The sequence below is a fragment of the Idiotropiscis lumnitzeri genome, chromosome 17, assembly GCF_059441095.1.
Source record: "Idiotropiscis lumnitzeri isolate Australia: NSW breed Sydney's pygmy pipehorse chromosome 17, RoL_Ilum_1.0, whole genome shotgun sequence".
Classification (NCBI taxonomy): domain Eukaryota; kingdom Metazoa; phylum Chordata; class Actinopteri; order Syngnathiformes; family Syngnathidae; genus Idiotropiscis; species Idiotropiscis lumnitzeri.
In genome coordinates this window covers 1418656-1439024 of record NC_142407.1, presented here as the reverse complement: position 1 = coordinate 1439024, position 20369 = coordinate 1418656, and the positions used below count along the sequence as shown (strand labels likewise).

General features: G+C 42.6%; 1 protein-coding gene across 6 annotated transcripts in view; it reads left to right on the top strand.

Moving 5' to 3' along the window:
- Positions 1-20101, top strand: part of hlcs (holocarboxylase synthetase (biotin-(proprionyl-CoA-carboxylase (ATP-hydrolysing)) ligase)) — a 78084-nt gene extending 57983 nt beyond the window's left edge. For 2 of the 6 annotated variants that reach the window (XM_088280245.1, XM_088280244.1), the window contains exons 9-10: positions 4328-4541; positions 19680-20101. In XM_088280245.1, coding sequence (XP_088136371.1) covers positions 4328-4541; positions 19680-19851 — 386 coding nt within the window. In that variant the 3' untranslated portion in view covers positions 19852-20101. Of the gene's footprint in view, positions 1-4327; positions 4542-18505; positions 19504-19679 lie in introns of those variants that run through there. The other 4 variants (XR_015839643.1, XR_015839642.1, XM_088280246.1 and 1 more) reach the window with 4 other exon arrangements.
- The last annotated feature ends 268 nt before the right edge of the window (positions 20102-20369 follow it).

Below are 20369 nucleotides of genomic sequence, written 5' to 3'. Positions count from 1 at the left end.
CATCACAATTTGTGAAGAACTTGGGCGTCATTTTTGACTCTGAGCTCAGTTTTATTCCTCATATTAAAAATGTAACCAAGATTAGTTTTTATCACCTTAAGAATATAGCCAGAGTCCGCCCGTTTCTCTCTCAGGCTAACACAGAGGTGCTGATGCATGCTTTTATTTCCTGCCGCCTAGATTATTGTAAAGCCCTGCTCTCTGGTCTTCCCAAAAAGAGTATTTTCAGTCTACAACTACTTCAGAATTCAGCCGCACAGGTGCTGACGAGGACCAGAGGGCGGGCACATATTACACCAGTTTTAAAATCGCTGCATTGGCTCCCCGTGTGTTTCAGGATTGATTTTAAGGTGCTTCTATTAGTTTTTAAATGTCTTAATGGTCTTGGGCCATCTTATTTATCTGACCTTCTTTTCTCGTATCAACCCTCGCGGACCCTGAAGTCCTCTGGCACCGGCCTGTTAATTATTCCTAGGGTGAGGACTGGAACACATGACGAGGCTGCATTCAGCCATTCTGGTCCTCGTCTATAGAATAGCCTGCCGGAGGACATCCGGTCCGCAGAGACTGTTGATATTTTTAAAAGGAGGCTCAAGACTCACCTTTTTAGTTTGGCTTTTAAATGATTTATCTTAGTCTTGGCGGCACGGTGGCCGACTGGTTAGCAAGATGGCCTCACAGTGAGAGACAGCATCAGGCGTGGGTTCGATCCCGGCTCCGGCCATCCTGTGTGGAGTTTGCATGTCTTTTAATTTACAAATTCTTAGTTTTTTAGTATTATCATTTTTTTATATCTATTTTAGCTCTGTCTTTTTATATTATTTTAATTTTTAGCTTCTTTTTCTTTTAGCATTATCATTTTCTTTCATATATTTTAGCTCCAGTGTTTCCTCAAGGGGGGCCTCCGCGCTGGGAGGTGTGGCTGGCCTTCTCACAGGGGGCTTCATCCCAGAGGCTCCTTAGGCCCGGCAGACCGGGGCCCTCTGCACTATGTGTAGGGTCTACCCCGGTCAGTCTGGGTCTGTGTGTTGGCGGAGCTCCCTGTGGCCGTGGGCTGTCATCCCTCTCAGCGCGGATGACCTACCCTGGGTACATTTTCTCATATGGTTTCTCTGTGCCTTGCCATGTCTTTCTGTCTTTCTACTAAGACAGTTTATTAGGTTGTGTGAATGCGAGTGTTGTGTGTATGCGAGTTCAAGCGTGTATGTGGATGTGTCTTGTGTTTATGTTAGGTTGGTGGAATGGGTTTTAGTTTTTTGTTGTAATTTGGATGTTTTTATTGTACAGCACTTTGAGCTGCATTTTATGTATGAAAAGTGCTATATCAATAAAATTTGATTGATTCATTAATACGCAAGCTAGCATGCGCGAGCGAGCATGCGCCTCGTAGTGCGGCACGCCCAGTATAAGTATTAAATACAGAAATAGCACCCTCAACTGGTGCTGCGCCCTTTGATACAGTGCGTCTTTTGGCCGCAAAAATACGGTAAGTACAACCAAATTCAGTTTTGCTTCTGCTGCCTTTTTTAAAACATACGCTAGTATGCATGCTATATCTATATATTCATATGTTTTAGCCTGCATGCATTCTAAGCTAAAGTATTGTAGCATCGCTGGGAGGCTGAAGCACTATCAGAATGCCTTGCAGCACTTGGGATATGAATGGCATGGGAGATACATGTTTTGTGTTAATTATACTACTTTGTTCCTTGTTTTGTTTGTGTCCTTGTTTCCTAGTATGCTATTCAGTTGATGTTGGGTGATAGTTGTGCTTTTGATGTAACACCGTGACCGTACATAGTGTGTTCGGCATCGGCATTGTGTGATTAAGCGACTGTGAGCTTATTCGCCCGCTTACATTTATTAAAGTTGCTGAAATGCCTCATTGACTCGTGAGCGCCACGCTGTGCCCAATACGGTGTGCCTTATTTGTGATAAATTTCAGAAGACATGAAAGAAAGCTGACTTCCTCACTCAAAGAAAGCTTGGCGTACTAACAATGTGTTCCTGAGTAACTCAAGCTGAAATACTGTTAAGCCTTAAGGCCTATATGACACTCTCAAGGGACAAACCATAAAATGACCATAGCAGCTGCATAGCAACTGATACATCAAGATACGTCAAGGAACAGCCAGTCACAACAAATCTGGTGAATAGAGGCAGGAACATAGGGTGACCTACAAGAGTGGAGTTAGGAGTAGACAGGTAGACTACATCTTGTGTAGACGGTGTAATCTGAAGGAGATCAGCGACTGCAAAATAGTGGTAGCTGAGTGTATAGCCAAACAGCATAGGATGGTAGTGTGTAAGATGACTGTTGGTCAAAACGACAAAGAGGGCAAAGGCAGAGCAGAAGACAAAATGGTGGGAGTTGAAAGGGGAAGAGTGTTGTATGACCTTCAGGAAGGAGTTGAGACGGGCTCTTGATGGCCAGGAGGAGCTCCCAAATGACAGGACATCTACGGCAAATGTGATCAGGGAGACGGGTAGGAAATTCCTTGGTGTGTCATCTGGAAGCAAAGGAGATAAGGAGACTTGGTGGTGGAATGAGGAGGTGCAGAAATTGATCCAGAGAAAGAGGTTAGCGAAGAGGAAGTGGAACAGTGAGAGGACTGAAGAAAGTAGACAGGAATACAGGGACATGCAGCGGTAGGTGAAAGTAGAAGTGGCAAAGGCCAAACAAGGGGCTAACGATGATTTATAATGCGAGGGTGGACAGTAAGGAGGGAGAGACCGACAATCACACAATGAAGCTGTGGGAATGAGTGGTGGAAGCTAGACTGAAGGCAGAGGTGAACATCTGTGAGCAGCAGTATGGCTCTTTGCCAAAAAAGAGTACAACATGCATTATTTGGTTTGAGGATGCTGATAGAGAAGTACAGAGAAGGTCAGAAGGAGCTACATTGTGTCTTTGTAGATCTGGAGAAATCTTATGACATAGTGCCCAGAGAGGAACTGTAGTTTTGTATGAGGAAGTCTGGAGTAGTAGAGAAATATGTTGAAGTGGTTCAGGACATGTATGAGGACTGTAAGACAGCGGTGAGGTGTGCTGTCGGTGTGACAGAGGAGTTCAAGGTGGAGGTGGGACTACTTCAGGGATCAGCTTTGAGTGCCTTCCTGTTCGCTATGGTAATGGACAGGATGAGAGACGAAGTTAGACAGGAATCTCCATGGACCATGATGTTTGCAGATGACATTGTGATATGTAGTGAGAGCAGCGAACAGGTGGAGGAGGAGCTCGTTCCATGGAGGTTTGCCCTGGAAAGGAGGGGAATGAAGATTAGCTGTAGCAAGACGGAGTATCTGTGTGTAAATGAGAGGGACCTGCGAGGAAGAGTGAGCCTCCAGGGAGAAGAGACCAAGAAGGTGAGGAGTTTAAGTATTTAGGGTCAACAGTCCAGAGCAATGGAGAGTGTGGAAAAGAAGTGAAGAACTGTGTGGAGGCTGGCTGGAACGGGTGGAGAGAAGTATCAGGTGTGATGTGGGATAGAAGAGTTTCAGTTAAAATGAAAGGAAAGACCTGTGGTGAGACCAGCGATGTTGTCTGACCTGGAGACAGTGCCACTGAAGAAAAGACAGGAGGCAGAGCTGGACGTGGCCGAGATGAAAATGCTGAGGTTCTCTTTGGGAGTGACCGAAATGGATAGGATCAGGAATGAGTACATCAGAGGGACAACACATGTTAGGGGCTTTAGAGATAAAGTCAGAGAAGCCAGACTGAGATGGTTTGGACATGTCCAGAGAAGAGATAGGGAGTATATTGGCAGAAGGATGCTGAGTTTCCAAGTGTCAGGCAAGAGGTCTAAAGGAAGACCAAAGAGGAGGAAGTTAAAGAGGACATGAAAGTAGTTGGGGTGAGAGCAGAGGATGCAGAGGACAGGGTAAGATGGAGGCAACTGATTTGCTGTGGCGACCCCTGAAGGGATAAGCTGAAAGGAAAAGAAGAAGAGGGAGTGTGAGAAAGGATGCGGTATCCATGATCACCTGCACTTCTCACTAAAACCTGTTATCTGAGCTGGGTCGTTATCATGCAACAACCAAACAATACGTCAAAGTTTCCCGCAATGTTTAAAATTACTGGTGTGTTGATCAATGGTGAATGAGCAACACCTTGTTAGTCACACAAAGAGCTGGACTGTCTATTTTTTGAAAATAGAAATGGTGTGTATTTCCTTTCAAGGTGAGGTCGGAAACTTTTGTGACACCTTGTAAATAAAGCTTGCACGTTTAGTCCCATTTAAATTTGATGTTGTATATTTTCTTTAAGTCAGACCTTAACCATTAACACCCCCATGTTGTAATTTTTCTCCTCTTATTTGATCTCCAGGCTGTGGGTTCAATGTGAACAACAGTAATCCAACAGTGTGCATTAATGACCTAATCCAGCAATACAACATTCAGCACAACTGCAACCTGCACCCTCTCACCTGTGCACAGCTTATTGCTCGAACAGTCAGCTGCCTGGAGGGCTTCATAAACCGCTTTCAACATGATGGTGCAAAGGCAATCCTACCAGTCTACTACAAGAGATGGCTTCACAGGTAAGTTCAGCTCACACTTCTGCATGAGAAACTTAGTTTATAGTTACATGCTGTCAGGTTCAATCACCTAAGCATTTACTGAACATAGGCAAAATGAATGAAAGGAAGACAAGAGTTGATCTTTTACTCGCGAGGAGAACGAACAGAGGTGTGCTCAGTTACATCTCCAACTTCGTTCTGGCGCACACTCCGCTGAGCCCTCCATTTTATTAGGGAAGTCCCTAACAATACAATGTATTTGCACTAAGGGATGAAGGGGGGAGCACCAGCAGGAACATGTAAACATCTCAGACACAAGAGGAAAGACAGACATAAATGGCAGTCATCCACTGATTGAAAAGGCAGATATGCCCTTTTAGTGCTCTGGTACTAAATGTCTCAGTCCTTTTTGTTTCAGAGGTGTGTCTCGGCACACCTCCTTTGATGTTGCAGACGTTGATCCAGTCTTCAGGCATCCGCTTCTCTGTGAAGTCCTCTCATCCATATGGTCAAACATAGATCACGCTGTGGAACAATTCTTTTGCAATACTAATAGAGTAAAATATGGGATAACTTATATCCATTCAACCTAACACATGCTAACAGTATATCGTTTGTTTTTGGCTGAAACTCTTGCCACAATTTGATGAATTTCATAATACTCAATTCTACACTATCGGTCAGTCCACTCTTTTGGGTGTTATTTTTTGTTTAATGTGGCTTGCTCTCTTAAGCGGTGCAGTGTTCAACAAACATGCCATTTTTGGAGTCTCCAGAAACGTGATGAGTTTAGGTGCAAAGATTCCGCCCAACCCCTCCAATGTGTGCAAAATTGCCAACTGTTCCGGATTGTCCATATTTTGTTCTGAAAATCTCTGAACGCAACACCATGTGACTAGATATTGTATTTTTGCAAAGTTAGAATTAGAATTAGAATTAGAAATCCCTTTATTGTCATTGTACTCAAGTGTGCAACGAGATTATTCCCTTGGCAATGTTTTGAGGTTAAAATCTTGTACGAACACTCATGAAAATTTGCAAAAACCTCAGACCTGGCAGCAGCATCAATATTTTATTAGGTTCATGTGTGATTTAAAAAATATATCCCTATTCTAAACTCAAAATGCAGTCTGCCATTTATAATTTCCTTTTAAATTTTGCCCCATTTTTGGCCTTTTATTGAGGTCGGTCATTCATTCATTCATGCATTCATTCATTCATTAGCTTATCCGAGGTCGGGTCGCGGGGGCATCAGTTTAAGCAGGGGGGATCCTGAGACGCTCCCAAGCCAGCTGGGAGACATAATCTCTTCAGCGTGTCCCTGTTCGTGCTCGGGGCATCCTCCCAGTCGGAAATGCCCGGAACACCTCACCACGGAGACGTCCAGGTGGCATCCTGACAAGATGCCCGAGCCACCTCATCTGGCTCCTCTCATTGCGGAGGAGTAGCGGCTCAACGCTTAGCCCCTCCTGGATGACCGCGGTTCTGACCCCGACACTCTGCGTGGGTAATTCATTTCAGCCGCCTGTATCCGAGATCTTGTTCTTTCGGTCACGACCCACAGCTTAGACCATAGGTGAGGGTAGGAACGTAGATCAACCGGTAAATTGTGAGCTTCGCCTTCCAGGTCAACTCCCGCTTCACCACGACAGACCGATACAGAGTCCGCATCACTGCAGACGCTGCACCAATCCGTCTGTTGGTCTCATGATCTATCCAATCCTCACTCGTGAGCAAGACTCCAAGATACTTATACTCCCACTTTGGGCTGGATCTCATGCCTGACCTGTAGAGGGCACTCCATACAACACACGCAGGCATGGGGAGAACATGCAAACTGCACACAGGAAGGCCGGATCCTGGATTTGAACACTGCATTTCTGAACTGTGAGGCAGACTTACTAACCAGTCGGTCATCGTTGCTGCCTCTAGTATTATTAGGTTCCGAGCTGCAACCACTGCGAGGTCCCAATTGATTTGTAGAAATTATTAGGGCCTGAGCAGCGACCGCTGTGAGGTCCCTATTGTTTTTGTAGAAATTTATCAAGGCCCGAGCAGTGACCGCCATTTTGCATTTACTTCTGCCCCGGGTCACCACAATGGACTAAATGCTGAATAACTCCCCTGCACATGCTCCAAAAAATCCAAAACTTCACCAGTACATAAAACGTCCTGACCTAAAGACATCTATATGCTGTTATTCTGTTCTGGACACAGCGCCACCTCGTGGTAAAAAAATAATGTATTATTTTGACACTTTAACGTACTTCACGGAGCCCTTTTAACGAAGCCGACTGAAATTTGTCAGAACAGCCTCAAGACATTGATCCGAATTTTGTGACTTTTCGACGAAAGGCGTGGCTATTACAATGCCGCAAATTCTGATTATTCTCCTTCACAACAAAAGCTCCTGTCACATGACTCAGATGATCCTATCTTCTAGAAATTTTTCACTTTTGAGCATTCTCCTACCCTGAAGACATCTACCAACTTATTTTTCATCGTAGTGGTAGCGCCACCAACTGGTTAAAGCAAATAAAAGTTATTTTTGTTGATATTTTACTCTGAGTAGGTTAACAAGGTCTTGCTCGGATGTGTGTTTAGGCCTCGAGGATGTCACAATACGGAATTTGTCTCTTTTCGTGAAAAGCTGTGGCGTGGCTTCACAAGTTCGCTAATAAAACAACGCTGATTTTGAAGTTCTTAATATGAACAAAAACTCCTGAAACTTTGCACATGCATTAGGCCTGGCAAAATCATCGATATTTTATTAGTTTGTCGTGTAGTTTTTTAAAAATGTCTCGCTATCGCCCCTTTGAATTTTTCAAAAAAGCAGCCCCGGTCACCAAGCTTTTTGAAAATTTTATGGAGTAGATATAAGGCCAAGACCTAAGAAAAAGCATCCGGGAGCCATATGCTAAATTGCACAGGAAATCGGCCTTACTTCAAACATTGACGTGCCTTTGCCAACAAAAGCTGCTCTAACTTAAGACAAAAATTCCTCTTGAAGATATTTCACATTATTTCTTTTAAATATTTCACATTTTCAATGTGCCAGTACCCCAACATTGCCAGGGCAGCGAGGGCCATTTATAGGTGCGCGCAGCTCTAGTTATTATATTTTTTATATGTTCTCCGCGTTCAGTCGCATTTTTTGACCCCCTGACCATGCTCAAAAACTCAGCAAACTTTGCAGTCTCATCGGGCCTGGCGAAAAATTTGATGCTTTGACGTTGGCGTAAATGGCGCCAACAAAAAAGTTAAAAAGTTTGCGCTTAATTCGCACTAATGCACTTTCGCCACAATGGACAAAATGCTTAATAACTCCCGTGCACTTGCTCCTAAAAATTCCAAACTTCAACTGTATATAAAAAGTCGTGACCCAAAGACATCTATATGTTTATATTCTGCTTTACATATAGCGCCACCTAGTAGCAACAAAAATTTACTTTTTTTACATTTTAACGTACTGCACGGAGCCCGTTGAACGAAGCTGACTGAAAATTTGTCAGAACAGCCTCAAGACGTTGCTCATACTCTATACTAAATTTTGTGACTTTTCTCCTCCCCCGACATTGAGTACATGTCCGTTAAATGTCTGCCTTATTATTTCCTGAGGGAGCTCACAGTCGTGATCATCACGGCTGTTTACATCCCTCCTGATGCTAACACTAGCACGGCGCTCTCGCTGCTCACGTGCGTCATCAACAAACAACAGCGGGCCCACCCTGATGGCGTTCATATAGTAGCGGGAGACTTTAATAAGGCCAATTTGAAGACTGTACTCCCGAAGTTCCACCAGCATGTTAAGTGCCCAAAACACTCTTGATCATGTTTATTCGAACATCAAGCACGGGTCCAGAGCCATTCCCCTCGCCCCCCTCGGCCACTCAGACCACCTGTCCTTGCTGCTCGCACCTGCGTAGGCCCACCACTAAGACTGTTAAAACATGGCATGAGACGGCCATGGATTAATTACAGGACTGCTTCCATCACACAGACTGGGACCACGTTGATCAACAGGACCGCGATGTTTACACACAGTGTGTACTGGACTTAGATCAAGTTCTGCATGGAAACTGTGTCCCTGAACAAGACCCTTCGGACTTTCCCAAACACGAAACCCAGGATGTACAGCCAGGTTCGCTCACTATTCAAGGCCTGTGACACTGCCTGCAAGTCAGGCGACAGAGCTCTGTACAGTGTAGCCCGTGCTGACCTGAAAAAAAGGCATTATGCAAGCCAAAACAAACTACAAGAAGAGGCTGGAGTCCCACTGTGACGGAGCAGCTCCGTCAATAAGGACAGCACAGCACAGCATGGTCCCGGAAGCGCAATTGCGCACACGCATGCACCGCACATTCCCATACTGATGCATTCAATTCCATCCCGTGAAATACATACGCACCCACCTGGCACCACTTCAATACCACGTCAGTCACAGTTTTAATAGAGCGACCGAGGGTGCACACTTGGTAGTTTTATTATGAATGGAAGCATACATGGACACACGCGCGCATGTTCAATTGAACAACTCACCAGTCACGAGACGTGGCAGACAACAGCCACGACATAGAGGAAGACCAAACAGCGGGGGAGCTTCCGCGTTCCTTAAATATGTTTGTTTCGCGCGTCAATTATGTCAGCTGATGCCCAAGGGGAGGGGCGAATCTTATATAAAGTAAGTTGTTTGGAAAGAGGGAAGGAGATAGAGTGAGAGGTGCTGCAGTGAAGGTAGTACTGGAGAGCGAGACAGTGACGCATTTTGTAAAGTAGCTGATATGGTAGTTATGGTTGAACTCCATTCAGTGGTTTTGTAAATATATATAGATAGACACCCTTTATTTTTTGTAAATTACTATATTGTCACTTTTTGGGTTTTTGGACTTTTGGGGGACTTTTCACTGTGTTACATTTTGGAAGGGCTGCACGATAAACATCACTGTTGCACATATTCTGGCTACGCCATTTGTTTTGGAGGAGGTCGAAAGGGAACCCGCGACACCCACCTTGCCAGCAACAGTCCACGGGAGGTGTGGCAAGGTCTACAGCGCATCACCAACTTCTGAGGAGGTAGCATAACACCGGTAGACCTGAGTGCGTCGCTGGCAGAGGAGCTAAACTGCTTCTTTGCTCGCTTTGACTCACCCCAACCGCCACACCCCCGCACTCCATGCCTCAACACCCCCTCACTCACTTTAGAGGAACACGATGTGAGGCATGCGCTCCTGGCAGTAAACCCCAGGAAAGCCACTGGACCCAACGAAATACCAGGCAAAGTCCTCAGAGATGTGCCCACCAGCTATCATCATATATCAACATGTTTTTTGCAGGATCTTCAACCGCTCCCTGGCTCAAGCAGTCATCCCCTCCTTCGTGAAAACTTCCACCATTATTCCTGTCCCCAAAAAGTCACCCACAATCCACCTGCATGACTACCGTCCTGTTGATCTCACACCAGTCATAATGAAGTGCTTTGAGAGACTGGTTCTCCAGCACATCAGACACTGCCTTCCTCCCACACTGGACCCCTACCAGTTTGCATACCGAGCTAACAGATCCACTGAAGACGCCATCGACACTGCTCTGCATTTTGTGTTGGGCCACCTGGAACAACAGCAGAGCTATGATAGGAAGCTCTTTGTGGACTACAGTTGAGCATTCAATACAATCATCCCAGACATCCTCATTGACAAACTGGGCATTCTTGGCTTCCCACCCCTCACAGGCACCTGGATTACAGACTTTTTGACCAACAGAGCTCAGGCTGTGACACTCGACCTTGAAACTAAATTTTGATTTGCTTTGCTAAAGAAAATCCCAACCTGTTGCTGCCGTAAAAAAAAACTGTCTCTCCAGTCGGGAGAAAAGTGTCCATGAGGTCAGGTCGCAGTTTGGTGGTAATTTGGACGCGGCTTCCACAGTCGTGTGTGGCGTGCCATCTACTTGTGCGGGAAGAAGTGACGCCGGGCTGAGTGTATGAGTGTGATATGTCCCTGTGACTTTAAGGTCGCCGTGCTGATGATGTGAATGTCGTGTGGTGGACAAAAATGTCATTTTTTGATTCCAAAAGAAGGGCCGCCACTTCGTGCGGCACTTTCTATGTTAATTTGTGGAGCATGATAATTTCCACAGATGCCTCAACCGTTAAAGCAGCAGTGAGGACTGCTTGAACACACTCTGACGTGGCTCTCGCCACTGGATCCAATTGTTGTGACTAGTATGCAACTGATTTCATTTTCCTCCGTGTTTCTGCAGCAACACGGGGGTCATTAAACCATTTTTTGCAGTCACTGTTTGCTCAAATGGTTTATCGTAATTTGGTAGTGATAATCAATGAGTTCATGCTTGACAAGTTCAAAAGCTTTGTCAACCTCAAGTGTCCAAACAATTTTGTTATGACCAGGAGGAAGTAACGGTTTCACTTCGCGCGCAAGGAGTACCCAGTTGCAAAGCACCACTTCCCATTCTCGTAAATGTGATTGACTTGCACTCTCTGTTCAGCCAATTTCAGGAACATTTTGGTATACTTGGGGTCAGCGGCTGGACATTCTTTGTATCTGCTGGTAACATGCAGACTAGCCACGTGTTGCATGTCACCGCCCTTTTTGGGTTTTGACGTTTGATTCAATTTGCCCCTGCTTATTGACTGTGATATTGATGTCCGATTGTGTCAGTGCATCATGGCCTAATAAATTAAACGGGCACGTTGATGTAGAACTGCTTCCACACTTGCTTTTTTTTTGTTTGTTTTATAATTACAAATTTCTTATCAAACTTGATTCAGGAAATGTTACTTTAGATGGGTGTTAAACAATTCCCGCTGATCCTCTGGAATCCCGCCGTGCAATTTGAAAACAGCGTGGAGTGTGTGAAAGAAATCATCTACAGACTCCTCTGGTTTCTGGGTGCACTCCGCAATTTCCTTTGGATCAGCACTTTTTCTGAACGTGTCGGCACATCTTTCCATAATTCAGCGTAACTGTCCGCCGTCGGGACGTGTCAATTCCTCATAGGTAATGAACTGTCCATCATATTGTCTCGGATTAAACTGTTGAACTATGACGCCAAATTTCGACCCTGTTGTTAGTGACAATAGCTTCAACAATTCTCCCGCCTTTAGGCGGTGAACATGGACCATGTCTGTCATTTTAGTCACGAACGCATCAGAATCGTCATTCGAATTTGGGAGTGCTCTCGCAATGTCTCTAAATTTAGTTGGGGTCCATGGTCTGTACACAAAAATAGGGTCATCATTTTGGATAAACATTTTTTCCATTAGGTAGGCCTGAACTTGGTAATTATCATACGCTTGATAACTCATTTCTGGCACCAGTGGATTAATAGTACGACTCATTGAACCTTTTGAACACGTCTGATATTGGTTTTGGTCATGATTTGCTTCATATGATTTCTTTGGTCATGTTTTTGTTCTTCAGATATTTCATCTGGTAGTTGTCAAGTCGTCATTTGCTTTCTTTTTCTTTTCTGCAGTCTTACAACTTCGAATTTGTCTAGCCCTATCAAGAAGGGCTTTGCAACAAAACCACTCTTTACCGTGGGTGTTGTCTCTTTTCTTCTGCTTGTCTTTAAGAGACAATTCACTGAGAAGTCTATTTAAATCTTCACGTTTGTCCACACTCCCAGAAAATCCATATTTTTCCTGCCATTTTCCAGTAAATTTTATTGTTCCCTTATTCGTCAATTTCAACTAAACATTTTTCTTTTATTTCAGATTCGGAAAGTGGACAGCTAATTATCTTGGTCAACTTTTCCGCCATTTCCGACGGTCTTAATCTTTCTAGATATCGAGTTATGGTTCCTCAGTGTTGAGAAAAATTCAAAGTGCCTGACTCTGGGTCGAATACCAAGCTTCTACTCCCAACTTGGAGCGGGTATTCCTGGGTGTTTTTATTCACAACCCTTGGCCAGTTTTAGATTTCTCAAACTTTGGACATTCATACAATACACATTCACTCTAACAGATTGATCAGTTCTGTGTCTGTGAAAATAGAGAAACTATTTTCGTCTCCTAGAAATAAATAAATAATAGTTATTTCTAAACTATCTCTTCCAAAATAACAAAGTTAAATCTGTATCTCTTCCAGAAAATAACAAAGTTAAATTGTACTATCTCTTCCAAAATAACAAAGTTAAATTGTACTATCTCTTCCAAAATAACAAAGTTAAACCTGTATTTCTTCCAGAAAATAACAAAGTTAAATCTGTACTATCTCTTCAAAAACTAGAAACCTCTAGTTTTTTACTATCTTGTTGTGTACAACGTACTGACCTGTGACAATCTCTGCGCTGGCCGAGACACTCGTGGCTCGTGGATGAAGTTTTTGTTCTCTCGGTGGAGGATGTCAGAGGACCGGCCTCATGGGAGGGAGGACTTTCACGATGGTACCATTTTCAGTCGTCGTCGATCATCCACCGTATAGAAGATGTTTTCATTCGGCATCTAAGGACCAATTTACAATGTCAGAGATGTTTCTGTAAAAACCTGCACACATGAATCAAAACCAAGATTGTCTTTGTCACTCGCGAGGAGCAGTCTGCCAAACCTCTCAGTGAGAAGGCCCAGAGAAAAGCTAAAAGATTCCTGCTCCCGTGTGGTTTTCTTGCAGGCACAGAAAAGCAATTTGAACATGCTACTCATACAGAATGGAAAACTTGAACACTCAGACATTATCACACTCGTCCACGCACTTCCTCTATTCTAACAGTTTCAGCTTACAAGACATCTTTTGGTTCACACTTCTGCTAAATTTAAGGTTTCCTGTTCTGAATAGTTTGAGTTGTGCACCCGTTTTGTGGCTTTCTGCCAGCGGAGACACTTCTGCCAATTCTGAATCATGAAGGTACATGTTCACTTGATTTTTTTATTGAACTGTAAGCATTGTTTTAAACTTGATAATATAATTAATTTCTTTGGCAACTATTAACTGTGTGTATGTATCCATTTAATAGTTAGATGCCAGGTCCGGGTCCATCATAGTGCTTCCTGCCAGTCAACAGTGGCCTAGGCCACTCTGACAATGACTGTTCCACTGTTCTAATGGCGGCCCATTGGGTCTGGCACAAGCAACTAGTACCACCAATAGCCACACACCACGCCCAACAGAGACCTCGGCAGCAGCGGCAGCACTCATTACGGTCAAAAGTCTTCAAAACGACCCAATGACAGCGGCAAATCCACTGACAACCACTAGCTAGCAATGAGCCCTGGCAACTTGGCACGCAACAGCAGCATGACAATTTTAAAGCATTTGTTAAATTGATAATACTCTACCTCCTCACAACTTGACAGCATTACCAGGGAAGTTCAAGAAATAAAAACGAGCATACATTTGACTTAGAATGAAGTAGACAACATTAAAAAAGTCCAGCTGGATCAAACTGACCACTATAAAAAGGTGCAAGGAGAAATTTACAAAGTATATGACTATGCATCTAATAACAGATACGATGGACTATCTAGAAGTCCAGACAATACAAAAAAACCTGGTCATTGATGAAATTGAAGATATACCAGAAGAAACATGGACTGACACTAGGGCTGCACGATGTGTGGTTTGAACATCACGATTGTCACATCGTAGGACGTGTAATGCTTTTGTCTTTTTTTTATTTTTCTTCGAGCACGCAAAATTTGTTCATAGCTTCATTGAAACAGCAAGCTACTGTATGCAAAGCCTATCTCGATCTCCCCTTCCCTCCTGCCAGTCACTGGCCACTCCCCCACCCCCTCCATTCTCACCGCCACCACTGTGTTGCGCTCTGAAAACACTAACAGGCGACATGGAAGAGACGAGGGCGGCAGTAGATTTAGAAAAGAAAGTCAACATCCGAAATGTGGAATTATTTCGGCCATAAAAAGGAATATACAACACACAAAAAACTCTCTGCCGACAGTGCCTCGCCGTTGTTGCTGCAACACAAGGTAATACAACAAACCTGTCTGACCATTTGAATGCTATTACGAGCCACTTTATAACCAGTTCAGACTCATTAGTGGCACCCGATGTAAAACCATCTACTTAAAAAACAATGACAGACACCTTTATTATAACACCTTATAATAAAAATAATTTGGTCACAGACAACCACTTTTTCAAAAATAATTAGAGCACATTAAATTTTAAATACTACATGGATGATTATTTCAACATAAATATAAAAATGGAAAATGCAGTTTTACACTTTAATAGTAGAAGCCTCTATAGAACCTAAAATTAAAAATCAAAGAATACTTGACTAAATTGAAAATATTAAAAATAATTGCCATATCAGAAACTTGGCTTGATAATGAAAAAATTAGTGACATTGAACTGGAAGGATATATGAAGGTTGAGGGTGTTGCAATATATATAGACAAAGCTCTAAAATCCAGTAAAATTGAGAGCTTGACGAACACAATAAATTACATAATGGAATGTTTAACTCTTGAAATACAAGAAACACATCAAACATTAAGTTTTATTTATAGGATATCAGGATCATTGACTTGCTAAATCCAAATGGGCACCAAAAACAACAGATTTTATAAATACCATGTGCAGCAACAGTCTGTTCCATGTGATTATGAAAGCTGGTCGAATAACAGTTGATGATGCTACACTTATAGATAATATATTTCTGAATAAAATTGACTATAAAATACTAAATGAACTTCTAATGATATACGTGACCATCTCCCCGTCTTTGTTGTTTTTAAAAATTATTTCGATTAAAACAAAACAAACAAAGGTTACAACTTATATATCAGAAATAAGACCAAGAACACAATGTTCCATTACTGCCTTTGTCAGGTTCGCCAATTTGACATATAGTGTTCGTAAGCTAAAAGGAGAGAGACACGCAGCTCAAGTGGAGACAGAAAGGTTAACAAAGTTTATTTGACAACTTTATCTCCCCTCTGTTCCTCAATGCTTTTCACACATTCCCTTTTATAACATCGGGGAATCAGATTACACTTCAAGAAATCAGATTACACTCATGGGCGGTACAGTTCGTCTTCTCAAAAGCTGGTTTAGTCCGGTTTATCATTGGCGTGCCGCCATGGGTCGCAGCTGACTTTGATGTCAACATCTTCTATCAGGACCCAGCACGATGTTGTTTGCTTCAGACTTCGATGCCAACTTTTCTATCAGGGCTCCTCATGATGTTGTTTACTTCATCCTCACTTCTGAAGAAGTGCCACCGCCCTGCCAATTGCAGACACCTCTCTGCAGTAGAGGTGTTTCCCTGTATCACCCCTCACTGTAAACACTCAGCATAGTTCACTCTATTAAACTGCAACATGTTATATGCGCTACATATTAAAATAAGATGCATCACGGCAAATGTATAATAACCTCTTCATATTATTCTAACAGCCTTGGACCTAAAAATTAAAAACTGGTCTGAGGTTTACTCAAATGAAGACCCAAATCTTGCATATGACAAATTTCAGTCTACCGTAATCTCCTCATATAACAAACATTTCCCTTAAGTCGCAAGGAAGTATAAAGGCTTATTTAAGCCTTGGATGACAAAAGGTATATAGAAAATATGTAAAAAGAAAAGAAAATTATGAAAAACATTTATTGAATTGAAAACAAAAGAGGCCAAAATTACGCATATAACTGAAAAAATAAATTTGTAAATATTCTAAGAACATGTAAGAGAGAGCATTATCATGCATTAATAGAGCAAAATTAAAACAACACACAAGAAATATGAAAAATACTCAGTCATGCGATGAGAAATTGCTCCATGTCAGGTTCGCCAATTTGACATATAGGGTTCGTAGCTAAAAGAAGAGAGGCATTCAGCTCAAGTGGAAACAGAGAGGTTAACAAAGTTTATTTGGCAACTTCATCTTCCTTCTGTTCCCCGATGCTTTTCACACATTCCCTTTTATAACATCGGGGAATCAGATTACACTTCAAGAAATCAGATTACACTCGAGGGTGGTACAGTTCGTCTACTAAAACTGGTTTAGTCCGGTTTATCGTTGGCGAGCCGCTGTGAGTCGCAGCTGACTTTGACGTCAACTTCCTCTATCAGGCCTCATCACGATGTTGTTTACTTCATCCTCACTTCTGAAGAAGTGCCGCCGCCCTGCCAATTGCAGACCCCTCCCTGCAGTAGAGGTGTCCTCCTGTACCTCCACTCTGACTGTAAATACTCAGCATAGTTCACTCTATTAAACTGCAACATGTTATATGCACTACATATTAAAATAAGCTGCATCACGGCAAATGTATAATAACCTCTTCATATTATTCTAACATTCCCTCCTGTTTATTCTACATTTGCCCCAATAAATTATCATCAATGGAACTTCCAAGAATTTAATTCCATCAAATCACTAGCTTGATAGCAAATGTAAACCCCTCTATTTTCTTTGTTTAACTTTAATGTATTTGAGCGTTTTGGATTAACGAATAGGATCTCCTAGGTAAATTCAGTCGTCGTCATCAACTTGGTCATCAGTCTCCTCCATCACCAGCACCTCTGTAATTAATCAACGGATATATTTCCTGTAGTTTGGAATTTGTTGGAGCGAGAGCTGTTGAGATAAGTCGGACAAGCAAAGCGCGAATGCAGGGAATACAACAACATCCACACAGTACAAGGATTGAGGTGAACATTGTTATAGAAATCATTACAGAAAATACCATATTTTTATATTGACCAAACGTTTTGTTCCACCACTCATCCCATGCAGAGGTAGTCACACCTGAGTGTTCCTTCATTTTACGGTTTTGGGTGCGCAAGCCTGCAATGGCTCTTGTGAGGGACCCTTCCGGAGAAGTGTTGTTAGAAATGAATGTACAACATTGGTCCCCAAACATGGCGCAAACCCCTCCCCTCTCTGCTAACAGCATGTCCACTGCGATGCGGTTTTGAAATGCCATGAGTGATGTTGCTGCCAATTGTTCTTTAATAGCTATAAATCCCTCTTCAGTGAAGTTCCCCAATCTTTGCACGTTATAGTGTATGTAGTTTATTCAATCAACATTCTTATTCTGTGTAATCCAAAGAAGAATGGATTCGAACCCCGCTGCGATTTGATTTACCAATTTATACTCATCTGGTACGCCCCTTGGTTGGCCAATTGCATCCAAATAGGTCACATCACCATCCCTCCAGGAAGCACTTCGTCTTTTCCTGGAATAAAAATAGGGGGATTCGTGGGCTTCAACCGCTCTTTGAATGTCCCCTTCTGTAGATGGAATAATAGACACTGGTAAGAGAAGTGACACCAATGCGCAAGTTCCAACGGCGTCCTTTAATGAATCAAATAATTTAGTACCCCTGCACCACCACCACACATCGCTGCGTGGCAGTTGTGTACCTGCTTGGAGCAGAGTTGTCTTACACCACGCTGATGATAAGCTTCCCACTCTATTTTGTGTTCCTGTGAGATTAACACAAGTAAAGTTAGCCACTGCCACATCAGTAGAAAAGATAGGCTTATCTTTCGTTGCCTTAGTCGCAGGGTACACTTCATTCCAAGCAATGCAGTCCGCATTAGGTGTTAATTTTGTCATTACTTCTAAAAGGCATGTTGATGGAAGAGCTGCTGGAATTACTCGTAGCAATGGTCTCGGACCCATGCATGAAACACAGCTAGAATTTGCAGTTTTAGCAGCTGATTCCATTAATAGCAGCCAATTATTTCCTAATTGAGTAACTCCCGTAACAGCCAAAAAGTGATCATCTACAGAAAGTTTTCCTTTAAATTTTAGCACCAATTTAGATCTTTTTTTCATCTAAGTTTCAGTCTCTATATTTTCTGTAGGGGTAGCTTCAACGGGATTCTTTAAAACGGTAGATACACAAATTACAATCGTATGATAAGGATCTACCCCTTGAGAATATGGGTTTAAATCTAATTCTTCACATGGATTATTGTCGCATCCCCAATTTGTCGAGTTAATAGTTAACTGAATCCCTACCGCTACGTGTGTTAATGAAAGTTTCTTCCGCAGGGTTTTTGCACATTTTTCAGTCGTCCAATCAGACCAATCTTGTCCTGTTTCTGCTACCAGTCCATCCCATCTTCTAGTTCTCACAGTTAAGTACCATGTGTACAGGCGTCCATAACTTTGTGCACTATATGCATGTCGTCCTACTTTGAAAACGGATGCTTCACTCAATTTAACTTCGGACCATGGTATAATAGCAGTTGTCACTTTGTTAGTCGGCAAACAAATCATTGTTGCAGAGTCAGCAATATTGTTGCTCCTGGCACATGATGTAAAGTTCTTTACATCAGGTAATCTAAGATTTTTAATTGAATGTCCATTATTATTATTTATCGGTGTATACGAAGCTTTCACTGCAACCAAAACTACACAGCTCAAAATCTCAAACTTTATCCACGCGGAAATCATGTCGATCGAGACACCCCTAATAGGGTAGGGTGGCTTATAGTTCTTCACTGGCCTAAAATGTTTTCAGATCCTATTGATCTGCTCCCACCTAGTCACCAGACTTGCCTACCTTTCCCTTGTCGGGTGTCTCGATTGAGATGACCTTTTTACAATGAGCAAGGTGTATCCAGGTGTTTCGTGCTGCAATCTTTACTGCAGTTGGTGTGGTCAGCAGAACTTGGTGAGGGCCTTCCCACTTCGGAGAATTCCAGTGTTTCCTTTTTAGGCTCCGGATCAGAACCCAGTCTCCCGGAACGACCTGTTCGTCCTGTTGAAGAGAAGTACACTCGCTTTCTGGCAATGTCAAATCATTTCTTTTTTCTTAAGTTTTCCGCATGTAGTGGCTTGTTTTCGTCATGAAAAAAAGGGGTGCTAACGTAATATTTTCATCATCGTCATCGTTGACAAAAACAACTCCGCTGGGGATCCCTCCGGAAGAGCTGGAAGACGTGGCTGGCGAGAGGGACGTCTGGGTTTCCCTGCTGAAGCTGCTGCCTCCGCGACCCGACCCCGGATGAGCTGCAGAAAAAGGATGGATGGGAGCGTATTAAAGGGTTAATTGCAACTTAAACGGAAATTCAAGTTGCCTCACCAGCGTAGGAACGGAACTTGTTCGTTAATTGACTTACTTTACTAGAATATATACTTTAAATGGGTGCGATGGATATTATTTTATAAAAGCTTATCTTTGACAGAAAGTCACCTGTCTTTTGTTTTTGTTTTGTTTCAGTGGAGATCTGGTACATCTTTGGAGCGAGGATGGAGATAAAGCTGAGGTGGTGGGTCTAGATAGCAATGGCTTTCTTCAAGTCCACAGTATGAAGCAGGGCATTGTTTCAGTGGAGCCTGACGGAAACTCTTTTGACATGCTGAAGAACCTGGTGGCCATCAAGCAACATTAGGACCATAAGCATTTTAATGTTTTGATTACTCAATATGTGACTATCTTTTTTTTTTATTTATCTGACACATTTTGGTCAGTAGTGCATAGGACCATATTTTCCGGACTATAAGTCCCTACTTTTTAGATTTTAGATTTTGAACCATGCGGCTAATACAACGGTGCAGCTTTTTTGTGGATTTTTCTTTCGCCGGTATGGGCGCTCTATAGTTCAGAAAATACGCTGAATAAATATATTTTTTTTTCTCTTGGGTCTGTTTTGTTTTAATTAGCAAAGTTGTTGCCGTGTTAAAAAGCACTGTTTTAATAATCTGTTTATGTACCTTTATGTGCATTCACAGTACTAAATCGTTCTGTACATGCAGTAAACGACAATTTTTTGCCAACATAGTAAACCTCGGCTTATAGCCTGGTGCGGCTTGTATATCATTTTTGTTGTTGTTTTAAAAAAATTGCGGCTGCTTGTATGCAGGCGCGCCTTATAGTCCGGCCAATGCAGTACATTGGTTTGATTAATAT